The sequence below is a fragment of the Molossus molossus genome, unplaced genomic scaffold (assembly GCF_014108415.1).
Source record: "Molossus molossus isolate mMolMol1 unplaced genomic scaffold, mMolMol1.p scaffold_m16_p_6, whole genome shotgun sequence".
Taxonomy (NCBI): Eukaryota; Metazoa; Chordata; class Mammalia; order Chiroptera; family Molossidae; genus Molossus; species Molossus molossus.
The window spans coordinates 28778520-28791353 of NW_023425399.1; the positions used below are offsets into that span (position 1 = coordinate 28778520).

The 12834-nt window shown below is 39.9% G+C and overlaps 1 protein-coding gene across 4 annotated transcripts in view; it reads right to left on the bottom strand.

The window, feature by feature from the left end:
• The window catches only part of GPCPD1 (glycerophosphocholine phosphodiesterase 1), a 56843-nt gene extending 49629 nt beyond the window's left edge, over positions 1-7214 (bottom strand). Inside the window, exons 1-2 of one of the 4 annotated variants that reach the window (XM_036244418.1) lie at positions 7171-7214; positions 1269-1345 (exon numbers count right to left, since the gene is read on the bottom strand). In XM_036244418.1, the coding sequence (XP_036100311.1) occupies positions 1269-1317 (49 nt within the window). In that variant the 5' untranslated portion in view covers positions 1318-1345; positions 7171-7214. Of the gene's footprint in view, positions 1-1268; positions 1346-4717; positions 4744-6961; positions 7007-7170 lie in introns of those variants that run through there. The other 3 variants (XM_036244419.1, XM_036244420.1, XM_036244421.1) reach the window with 3 other exon arrangements.
• Between the last annotated feature and the right edge of the window lie 5620 nt (positions 7215-12834).

Consider the following 12834-nt stretch of genomic DNA (forward strand, 5'->3'; position numbering starts at 1 on the left):
AAGGGGAAACTTTTTACTAGAACAGACAAATCTCTTTAGATCGTTTTTATTTATAAAAGATGATAAAGACTTTGAGGGAATTTGCAAACAGCACCCCCACATATTCTTTTCACTTCTTCCTCTAATCTCACCCCTCTCTGCACTCCTCACTCTCTCAACATTCAGCAGAGGACACCTGCTCCTTCTTTGGCGAGGACATCAAGGAGAGAGTTGGGGGAGGTGGGGGTCTTCCCAACATCCCCTCCCTGTTCCTCTACATCATCTCTTTCCCACCTACATATTCATTTGCATTCATACCCACCATTATCTTCCGTCTAGGCCCTGAAAATGAGAGTCCCCTCTTGCCAATCTGACCCTTCTATGGCGCATTGTGTGGTCAGTCTTTTTACCTGACATGCCAGCTCCTTCTAGCTAAACTGCCTTTGTACAACTCTCTAAAAGGGTAAGATATAGTTCTGCAGTCTTCTTCCAGAGAAGGCTGTACATTGGACTGGAGGTAAGCACTTGACCCAAGGGAGCCAACCCATCAGCTGACTAGCAACCTTCAATCAGTAGAATCTTGCCCAGACCATCTTGGCTAAGAATTTGCACTTAGGCACACATCAACTGCTGTGAATGCTCCTAAAACAAGGATGCTAGATATATAAAGTGAATCAATCATTTATTCATTCCTATAACATATATTTACCTTTGCTCTGAGCCAGGCATTGTGTGAGATACAGGAATTCAGCATGAATAAGACAAAGTAACATTTTTATAGTGTTTATAATCTAGCCACAAACAAAATTACTCATACAATTCCAGGAATATTTAATTTCACAGGGACCTTAACCTAGTTGAAAGTGGGAGACTGCAGTAAAGAGAGTTAAGGAGGGCACACAGATCTAGGCAGAGAAAATACTCTGAGAAAGTCCCAATGGTTCTAGAGAGCAACAGATTTGAGGAACTGGCCAGTATAGTCAGTGTATATTAAACAAGGAGGTAACAGCCCTGGCTGGTTTGGCTCCGCATTTAGAGTGTCAGCCTGAGGACTAAAGAGTTGTGGATTGATTCTGGTGAAGGGCATGTACCTCAGTTTCACAGGCAACCAATGTGTCTCTCTTACATCTATGTTTCTTTCTCTTTCTCCCTTTATCTGTTCCTCCCTCCCTTCCTCCCTCCTTCCCTCCCTATCTGAAAAATCAATGAAAAAATATCCTTGGGTGAGGATTAAGAAAAATAAATAAGAAAAAGATAAGCCAGATAAGAAAAATGCTCATTTACAATACCTGGAAACAGAGTTCCTCTTATTTCAAAGGTAACCTGAGAAGGTGTCATTCTGACGGATTTATTTTAGGATGATGTGCTAGAAAGAAAAAGAGAAGATGTCACTTACAGTATATGAAAATATTAGCTCTAGACAGCTCCACAAAAACAAAAATGAATCTTAATGGTGAGCAAAAGATGTCAGAGACCTTTCAGGAGTGGGGAGCCTTTTTTCTGCCAAGGGCCATACAAAATTATCAACTTAAAAATTAGCCAGCTATATTTATATTTGGTCAGGCTAAATTGGAGAATCATGTGATGTTTGCTGGTATTGATTTCTCAGGCACTGTAAGGCCCATGAGCCAGATGTTCCCCACCACTGAAAGAGACTGAATTACTTAGTAAGTACCTAGCAAGTTTTAGGGCCTGTAATGTTTACAAACCTGTTCTACAAGAATGTATGGACCATAAAAACTGCAAAACCAGTGTGCCCACCCCCTCCCCACCCCGCAACACAAATTTTTTTAAGGATGCAAGATTCTCTTGTCATATACTTTCTCTTCTGATAACCAGCTGTTCTGAACTCAACCTATCTTTCCGGACCAGGCCATGTTATGGTAGGAGGAAAAACAAACAAACGTTATAGATAGAAAAAGGCTTAGCTCAAGAGAGGATTTGTACCTTCACAAAAAGGTTTCAACTTGAATAACAAGAAAACCACCAAAGAACAAAATATCACCCAATGAAACAAACAAGTCATGTTCTGCAACAAGTTTGAGAATGTGCTTCTTAGTAATTAATGACAAACAAACAAAAACCTTCCCCGACAAATCACTCTTTTCAGATTTTCTCTTTATTATCCTTAGGACCATCAAGTCCAGTTCAGCGGACTTAAATTTATACTCTCAAGTTTACAATTTATTACCAAATCCTAATTTGATCTCACATAATATGCCTTTCTTTTTAAAGTTTGAACTTCATTCATAACCCTAATTATCTTACCTGTATTTTGGCTTCTAAATCTCTTTCCAGTAATACATTTTATGTCATTTAGAATATTCTTCCTCAGTATTCTTGGAATCACTTCAATTATTTATAGAAATCAAAACCCTAAACCGTTGATGTCTTTTATTGCCTATCCACATTTTCTCTCTGAATTTTCACTTCTTCACTGTCTTCCCCAGCCAAACCAATGTTTACAATCCCCTAATTTAAGTACCTGAGGGAAGATAGAAACTAGATTTCTTTTAAAATATACAATATCAATTCTCAAGGTTATACAGAAAGAACATGACGCCCTGGCCGGTTTGGCTCAGTGGTTAGAGTGTCAGCCTGTGGCTTGAAGGGTCATGGGTTCGATTCCTAGTCAAGTGCACATACCTGGTTTGCAGGTTCGATCCCTGGCCCAGATCAGGGTTGTGCGGGAGGCAACCAACAATGTGTTTCTCTCATATCAATGTTTCTCTCTCTCTTTCTTCTTTCCTCCCTTCAAATCTCTCTAAAAATCAATGGAAAAATATCCTTGGGTGATGATTAACAAAAAAATTTAAAAAAGAACGAACGAACGAACATGCCTTAGCCAGGTGGCTCAATTGATTGGGGTATCATCCCATACACCAAAAGATTGTGGGTTTGATTCCTTGTCAGGGCATGTACCCAGGCTGCGGGTTCAATCCCCAGTCAGGGCACAATTGGAAGGCAACCCATAGATGTTTCTCACTTTGACATCGATGTTTCTCTCTCTCCTTTCCTCTCTTTCTAAAATCAATAAGCAGATCCTCAGGTGAAAAGAGAAGAGGAGAAAGGACATATATGCCACACAAGGACACATCATACTCTACATAACTTCTCCAATACTCCCCCCAAATTTTTGTACCCCAATCTCACTGGAGGGAATTTAGTTCTCCAAGAGTATTTTGCAGTATCAGGAGACATTTCTGGTTGCCACAATCAATCAGGGGAGATGCTCATGGCATCTAGTGAGTAGAGGCCAGGAGTGTTGCTAAACACCACTGAATGCACAGAATAGCTCTCCACACATAACTATCCAACTCCAAATATCAACAGGGCTGAGAATGAGAAACTTGATCTTTAATATCTATCCACAGGGGGCTGCTATGGGGATCAAGAGTCCACGCTCACCCTGGCTGGATGACTCAGCTGGTTGGAGCATCATCCCACTGCACCAGAGTTGCAGTTTCCATCCCCAGTCAGGGCACATACAAGAATCAACCAATGAATATATTGGTTATAAATAAGTAGAACAACAAATATCTCTCTCTCTCTCAAATATCTCTCCCCCTCCCTCCCTTCCTCTATTAAAAAAAAAAATCAATAAATAAATTTAAAATTTTTTTAAAGGGTCCAGGTTCAGTGTTAGCTATAAACTACATTATCATCTCATTTACATCAATTATAAAATGTAAGTGCTGAATATATATAAGTAAGACCATCAGTCAATGTGGTTTCGTGTTATTTAGATTAAGTCTTCCCTATTTGGCAACTCAACCATTTCAGTTAGAAAACCTAAGACTCTGCACTGGAGAAAAATCTGTCCTTGACCAAAATCACTTCTAAAATACCTAGTCTACTTTCTAAGAGCAAACATGATCTATTTAAAGTACATACATCCAGTTCTAGCACTACCAAAGAATGTCCTAAATCTAAAAATACCTCGATTGTTAACCCCCCCAAATATCCTATTATTATCCAAATACCTTAATAGTTCTCTTTTAACATGACATATGATATGAATCTGAATATATAACCTTGAGTACAAATATTTCCTTTTCTAATTAATAAAATGGCTTGTTGAAGCACTGCAATCTTCCATTTAAATTTATATTAGACAGAAACCTTAAGGCTAACAAAAAAGCTCAGCTTTTAAGTTACTGAATTAATTTAGAGAGACAGTAAAAAACCCCATCATCCAGTAAAAATGCTGAATAACCAACCTTAATCTCAACCGAGAACTTGTACTTTCACCCAGTGTTTACTACCACAGTTCTCCACCATGGACAATCTTGTCCACATAATTACATAGAACTCAACTTTTAGTTGATCAATTTTAAATAACGATTTTAACCAAGTTTAGGAAAATCAGATGTAATTATTCGTATGCATTAAATTCAACAACTGATACTAAATCATCTCTAAATTTCTACTGCATTAAATAGGAAATTATATAAATTTAATTTAATAAAAAGAAAATCAATTATTAAAATTGAGTTTTTTATTTGTAAGGTTGCAGTAAGAGTGGCTATAGTAACGGCTGTAGCAAATGTACTTTACAAAGCTATAAAAGCACAAAGATAAACCCATAAAAAAACCTCCCCAAATGTCAACAAAGCATCATCTTCCACTTGAATTGCCAAAAGTCATATAATTTGGTTTAATTACCACCCCACTACCCCAGATTAATACCATGCCAAATAAAAGCCAAGGAGAGCTGCTGCTACAGCAGTTTACTTGCCTGTGGACAGAAGCCAAAATTCTGGTGCAGGACTGAAGTACCCAGCTATCACCAAAACAGTGGTGACGAAGTAAAATACTGTTCTGGGGTGAAATGCAAAATGTACACACCCAACAATACTTCCTCTTCTTCCAAACCAAAAAAAAAAAAAAAAAAAACCCACAAAATCTTCACAGGGGTAGGTCTTCCAAATATACACAAATAAGATGAAAAATGCTACATACATGAGCTGACTGTATATGTAATTTAACCAACTCACTACCTCACATACAGATTATGGTTTCTGAGGTAGGTTTTTGTTTTTAAATATAACTTCCATTTCATTCTTTTTGAAGGTAATTATTGAATAGCATTCTCATCTGAGATTTTGAGAAACATTTAATACTATTTTTATTTTTTTTAAAAAGACACAACTAGCAAAATATGACACTGTAATTTACATTTTAAAATATTTCTGAGTTTACACCACCTGGCAAAATAAATTTTACTCTCTTCTTTTAGTCAAAGAAACTATTCCAATACATGACCTTACTAGTATACCGGCTTAGGGGACAAAATGGAGATTTAAGCAAACCGAGGTACAGGAACATTTAGTTTAGAGCTAAATTGAAGTCATAAATATTTTTAGCTAAACCGTGTTTCTCTGGCCAAAAAGAACATCTCTCACTGTTTTCCCCAAAATTTTTTCAAAGAAAAAGCTGTTTCCAATTCTCATTGTTCTTTCCTAGAGGCCAACAGCTTTGAGTCTCCTAACTGCCTGTAAGAAAGAATAAATAAAATGCCTATATTTTCCTGAGTTAATTTCTGGAGATGCTGGTGGAGGATCATTCTGACCCCACTACTGTAACCCCATTATACTTTGAACCAACATTTTAATCAAATGTATGCAGACATGAATGGATTTTTATTAAGAAAGCATTTCTGGATTTCATTAAGCCGAGTTAAGTCTTTAATCACTTTCTAAACAATGCAGTAAAGTTTTTCCAAATGTTTTCCATTTCATGTTATCTTGACATTATTTTCATATGTATTTCATATATTTTTCCTGGTTAAGTTATACATAAAGATTTGATTCATCAATCTATTTTTTGGACATACAAATTTCAGTCTGCAACTGCGGGATTTCTTTTGTGGTCATAATTTCTTTGAATCCAACTTTCCTAAGTCTTATTTTATCTAAAATATCGGTTCTCCCTAGTTCTTTTTTTTTTTAACTGATTTTTTTCAGAGATAGAAACATCAGTTTGTTGTTCCACGTATTTAAACATTCATTGGTTGCTTCTTGTATGTGCGCTGACTGGAGATTAAACCCACAACTATGGCATATCTAACCAACTGAGCTACCACCCAGCCAGGGCTCCCCCTCGCTTTTAAATCAAGAACAGATAGGGCCATGGGCAGTTTTACCTGTTTATTTTGTGTTATTTGTAGCCAGAACATTAGGAGTCGGGAAAAGTACTGATAGCTTGTATTTACTTTTTAGCTAAGTCACAACTGTCAGAAATGTAACAAGAGGGAGAAACATGAAGAGGAGGAGTAGTGGGCAGGAACTGAGGAGAAATGGGGAGGGTGAAAGAAAAGTAGAAAGCAGACATCATCAGGTCCAAACATCCTGCATAGTTCCCCTCTGCTGGTGCTACATCAGACTCCACAGCTGCCTCAAGGTGAAAGAATTCTCTACAATTCATGGCAGACTCCCCTTCAGAACAGGGCCCTGGGGTAGGAGGAGGGATTGATGAAGCGCCTAATTGACTGAGGCGCTCTCCCAGAACTCAAGGCAAACTAAAGAGCTCTGGAAAAAGTAGGATTTGGCGAGAAGGGCGCTGCTGTCTTAAAATTGTATCCAGGGCACTGATGTCTATTCCTGGAACCTTTTCCTAGGAGAGTAAGGCACTTTGGTTTCTTGGAATAACTGAATTATCCAAGCGTGCCCTAGACTACGAGGTTAGGCAATTTCGGAAAATAAGCAGTTGTCAAAACACGCCGACTTAGGGCTAGATGACGAGAGTGGTGAGGGGCAGGGGCAGGCTGTGGGCTGGGGTACACCGAAGCTTCAGCTGCATTCTTGTTTCCCCGTTCCCTCCCTTGGTCCTTCGTATACTCGCGGCGGTCCTAGGCTCTCTGGTTCTGGTATATCGAGTATACTTCTCCAACTTGTCAGAGAGGAACTAAGCCCCATGCAGCCCAGCGGAAACGTGGCAGCAAACAATAAAAGTCGATTAAAGATGTTACCCAGAGACTTACCGGAGCGAACGTCCAGGCCGCTGTTCCCCCGGCAGGCAGTGCCCCGCCCGGGCTGGGGGGCACTGCCCACCCCTCGGCCCGCCGCCGGTCCCGGCGCACCCCGCCCCGCCGCGTCCCGGGGACGCGCCGCCCTGACAGCTCGGCTGCCACGTGAGCGGCCGCCCCGGGCCCCGCACCCAGCGCCCGGCACGCCCGGCTGTCCGTCTCACCTGCCGGGTCCGCGGGTCCGCCGGACCCGCCGCCGCACCGGAGAGCGACTGCCGCGGGCCGAGAAGCCGGGCTCCGGCCGTCCGCGCCTCGCCAGCGCTCCCCAAGGTGGCCCGCGGCGGCGCTCGGCGGCAGAAAGCGGCTGTGCTCAAACCGGTTTCAGCTGCTCCAGACCAAACCGCCAGGCCACCCCGCGGGGCGGAGCCGGAGGGACGGCGGCGCGGGGCCTGACGTCACGCCCGACGCCCTCCCGGCCAATCGGCGGCCGCGCGCGGGCGGGTCGGCCCTGCGTTCGTGGAAAGGGGCAGTGTCGGGGGCCGGGTCGCCGGGGACCCCCGGGCTCCGGTGGTCCGCGCTTTTGCCTGACCCGAGCCGCTGCGAGCGGCGACGCAGACTGGCCCGTGGTGAAAGACCGCACCTTGGCCCCGAAGCCCGGTTAGGACAACCACGTGTAAGGGCTGGAGCTGCAGCTCTGAATTGCCTTTTTCCCGTTCGAACGTGAGGAAAATTCGCAAGCCAGATGTTTTGTGGAAATTTTCTTTTGTTGCAAAACAAGCACACTTGCGTCACATTTTGAAGTTGCAAGCGAGAATTAGGTGACTTACGTTGGTTGAGAATTTATATCTTTGGCAACGCAAAGTAGGGTGTACAAACCAGCTGCATCACCTGGGAGCTGTCAGAATTGCAGTCTCAGGACCTGCCAATCAAATCTGCCTAACGAGATCCCCCCCCCCCCCCAGGTTATTTGTATGCAAATTAAAATTTGAAGGAACTTTCTGAAAGCTAGAAAGAGCCTCTGCCAAAGTTGTAGACTTTTATTTTCTGAAAAGAAAAATAAATTGCCCCCCCCCCGCAAAAAAAAAAAAAAAAAAAGGTTTTATTTTTCTTTTCTCTCCTTTGATGGTCCCAGAAAAATTGATCAGCATTTGCTAGGTACCTGAGTTAAACTGTTATTTTTCCAGCTGGCTAACCATTAACATACAAACTATTATCAGATTCATTAAAATCAGTGAGATACTGGAACTTAAAAAGAACCACTTTTGTAGGGAATGTGGAAGGACGCCTAATAGAGATAGCCTGAGTTGTAAATTGGTTGGAATGAGCCTGCTGAGGAGGCTGTTGGATTACAGGAGCTCTAGCTTTAGACAACTTCTAGTTTTATAAAGCGGATTTTTCATGACCACGTTTGATATCTGAGCTTGGATTAGATCCCAGGACATTTCTGACAATGTCATCCATTCAGTTAATAAATAAATTATTAAGTGCCTACTTTGCTAAAAAAAAAAAAATAGGCAACAGGATGCAATGTTTTTTTTGATGGCACTCGTTTTAACCCCACATTTCTTAAAGAATTAAAATTTTCTCCTAATTGTATACTAATTGTATACTGTTGTACATTTCCTAATAGCTTGGAGCTTATTTCATTCCTCTGCTGTAACTCATACTCCAGTGATGAATTTCTTTCATATGAGATTACTTCCTTCAAATGTTTATTATAGATCTTTATTTACCTGTAATCACCATTTAGTCAAGCAATTACTTGCCTAATGTTCATAGATCAACTTGATGGACCTAATCCATGCTCATTCCCTAAATCCTACCGAAATGACAGAGGTAGTATACATATTCACAGGATGCCACTAGGTCTGTTTTGGGCTGATTCTTCTCCCAGAAATATTCATTATGACTTGGATAAAAGTCTGATCATTTAATGAAAATATTGTAAGTATTCGCCTGAGAAATTTCACAATTGTTCTACTATCAGACTCAAAACACTATCAATGTTGAGGGCTTCATTTATCTCACTAGTTATTCTACTCTTCAAAGTTACTATCCATACTTTTTATTTCTTCTGCATTGGCCCATGAACAATTTCCCAAATTACAGTATGCAATACTTAGTCTTCATGTAGGTGACACAATTGTTACAGTTTAGTTTTTTGCAACTGATTTTTCTTTCACATAAAGATCAATCCTATATCAAGGAAATCAAAGAAATTGCTAATTCTGAAACTATTTAGGTGTCTCAAATTTGAACCTTTAAACTAATTTCGAATTGGCTACAGCTTAACTGGTATTGCTTTCCAAGTTCTCAAATGCATCATAAGATCAAAATGTCTGGAGTGGAAAAGATTCAAATGGCAAGGTCAAAATGTCTTCCTTGACCTTTTTCTTCATCAGCACAATGGGAATTTAAACATCACAGGTTATTTCAGGTGAAGTTTGAGAAGGCACCTAGCACCTAACACAGTATCTGCTGATCCCTAATGCTTACATTCTTCCTAGGCCTTCACTGAACCTCAGTTCTATGAAGGAACTCGCGGTTTCATACAATCTAAGGAGTCTATTTTTTAAAATATTTTTTCTTTGTATTGATTTTAGAGAGAGAGGAGATAGAAACATCGATGAGGGAGAACATCAGTTGTCCGCCTCCTGCACGACCCTCAGTGGAGATCAGGCCCACAACCTGGGCTTGTGCCCTGACTGGGAATCAAATTGGCGACCTCTTGGTGCATGGGCCAATGCTCAACTACTGAGCCACACTAGCTGGGCTAAGAAGTCTATTATAAGACAATAGTAAAATAAAAAATGTTCTGCTCTGTAAACCATGCCATAATACTTTCTTATAACTTAGAATGTTTCACTTTACTTACTGAAAGTACTCTTTTACACTTATTTAGATATAAATTTTATTATATATCCTTCTTATGCATGCATACAAAAGAAAATACAAGTGAAATAAATTGTTTAGGGATTCCTCAAACTTTTTCACATTTATAGTTCAACGCTAAAAAACATTACAATGTTCTTGTTTTTCTAAACAATATTATCCAATGACATTAATGATGCAACATTCTTTTCAAGTGCTCAAATAATATCCCTAGGATTTTCTCCAAGCCACTGATACCCATTGGGCAAGTTTTGATGCCATTACTATTGTTGATCCAAGAGAAGATATTAATGAAGGTCTACAGACAACAGCCAGAACTCCTCCTTCATCTTTAGATGGTCCTCAAATTGTTTGTACACAGAGATACCCAGGAGTTATAGCCATTAATCATGCCACCAGAAAAAACAACCACAATAAAGTAAGTCCAGGGGATGACAAGTATGTGAGGAAGGCTGCCAGGCCCCCAGTGATTTCAGAGGTTAAAATTATAAAAGGGAGACCTTAGAATGGGTGAAATAAAGTAATATCCACCTTAACTCACTGAAGTGTGGCAATCAAACTAATTGCATAGATAGGTGATCAATCTACAGTTATTTACCCATTAGATTTCCTTACACATGATTTTTATTGATTGATTGATTGATTTTAGAGAGAGATTGAGATTTGTTATCACATTTATTTATGCATTCATTGGTTGATTCTTGTGTATGCCCTGAATGGGGATTGAACCAGCAACCTTGGGGTATAGGGACAGCTCTAACCAACTGAGCTATCCAGCCAGGACCTCTTTACACATGTTTTAAATTTATATCATTAAAAAGGGAGAGCTTCATAATCATTTTTATTTAATGGAAAAATAATCTGGAAACATTTGTTAGTTACTATATGGAGTCTCCTCCACAAAAACGGACAGAATAACCATTTTTTCATAACTGATTGGGAAAATCCTCCACTGAATTTTAACTAAAGTAACTTTTTATCTCTAAAGAAATCATTTGTGGACCACCAGTCCCCTACAAGTGTTAGTTCAAATTTTCATGTTTAGTTAGGGCAGCATTTTACAGAAACATCCTGACTAGTGAGTACTGTTTGTAAGTTACTGGTATATTGGTAAAACTGGATATCATGAAGCAGTCTCTAAAGAAAAATCACCACCTGTACATAACTTAATGTAATTGCAACTCTGAAAAGTGTCTATCATATGGACTCTTTTGGAGTCCAGACTGTGTAAAAAAAAAAAAAAAAAAGAAAGAAACAAACAAAAGTTATATCAGAAAACACTGAACTGAGCCTTTTTTATAAAAAGCCTGTTTCACTTGTTATTTTTTTGTTTTTCCAAATGCCTCTCAGTCTTGTGCATTCTGCATTACTGTGAATTCCCCAAGGGAATTCCCTTTACTGCTCAAATTGTTCAATAATTGACTGGCCGCCATTCTATCATTTCAGTAAAAATACTGATGGCTGTTGCAGAATGAGCTGCTGTTTTCAGGGCATATCCTTACTCTGAACAAATGAAATCTAACAGCACTGCTACCACACACCAGGTTAAAAACACCCAGCTGCTCACACCAGGCTGGCAGTGGGCAGAGACAGCTGGGATGGAAGTCAGGAAGGCAAAGGTCCTTGCCATGGTGGTGTATTTATTATGTGAATACTTTTTTAAATTAAATTTATTGGGATGACATTGGTTAATAGGATCTTATAAGTCTCAGGTGTCGATTTCTGTTACAAGATCTGTGTAGTACACTGTGTGCCCATCACCCAAAGTCAAACCATCTGTCACCATTTTTAGGCCTCCTTCACCCTCCACACCCTAGACCTGCTGAATCAGAACCTGCATTTTAACAGAAGCTCTAAGGGATTCATAAAAACACAAAATTTGAGGAAAACTGCTCTAGAATAGCCTTCTCCACTGGCCACCCACCCACCTACCACTGTAAAATTAGCTCCAAGGAGCAATCTAGTGATCTGCTGCTCATTTTGGAAGTATTTCCTTACAAACATCTTCCTCCCTTCTCCTTAGTTCTTTCTTCAAGGGTGTGACAATTTGCATGAGTAAATTTGCACAGACAAATGTTCATTGCATCTAGATTACACTCTGTGGAAGGTACAGGTTTCTGGTTCTCAATCTCCCCCACCCTCTCCAACTACAGAGTAAAATGGAAGTCATGAAACTTATTTCTACTTGAAGCCCCAACATCTAGAATAGTGCTTGTAAAATGGACTTGATGAATTCTGTTGCTTGAAGAAATAAAGGATTCACGTCTAAAGCCCACCCTCTCCTGTAATTAGACTTAGCCACCTAAAGGATTCTCTAATCTTTGTAGAGCTTGAAAGGATTTCAGAATCAAAAATCTTTAATCTCACAGTATTATTTAAATTTGGCACAGGGCTGAGCACTAAACTATTCTTGGTGATGCAAACGCTCTGATCCTGTTTCCAGGACAAAAGATGCTGCCCTGATCCAAAATGAAGGGGTCTGTCATCTTACTGTGCTACTCTACTGCTACCACAGGTCTAAGGGCAAACATGAGTCTTTTTCTGTCCAGACCCCAGAACAGTTCCCTTTGATTGCAGGTCCGAAGACCTCTTTTACCAGCCAGTGGAACAAACAGCTCCACCATGTCTCTAGTAGATTTCAGTCTCCCCAGTTTCCAAGATTCCTTATCAAGGAGGAAACCACTGAAACTTATCAATGATAAAAACAAGGATTTGAAACACGTAGTTTTGGAAGGATGAGAGGAAATGAATTATCTGGCACATTAATGCTAAGGGTGTTCATTGATAATACTTTTTTGGAGGATATTGGGGTCATAGCTATGAAAAATTTAAGTGTACATAGCTTTCAACCCAGAAACTATACTCTAAAAATGTATGTTTACAGAAACACTAATATAGGCACATAGATATACCAAGAATATTCATATATGATAGCTTGAAATTGCCCGCCACCAAAAAAAAAAAAAAATTAAGTAAAAACCTTGTAAACATCCTCA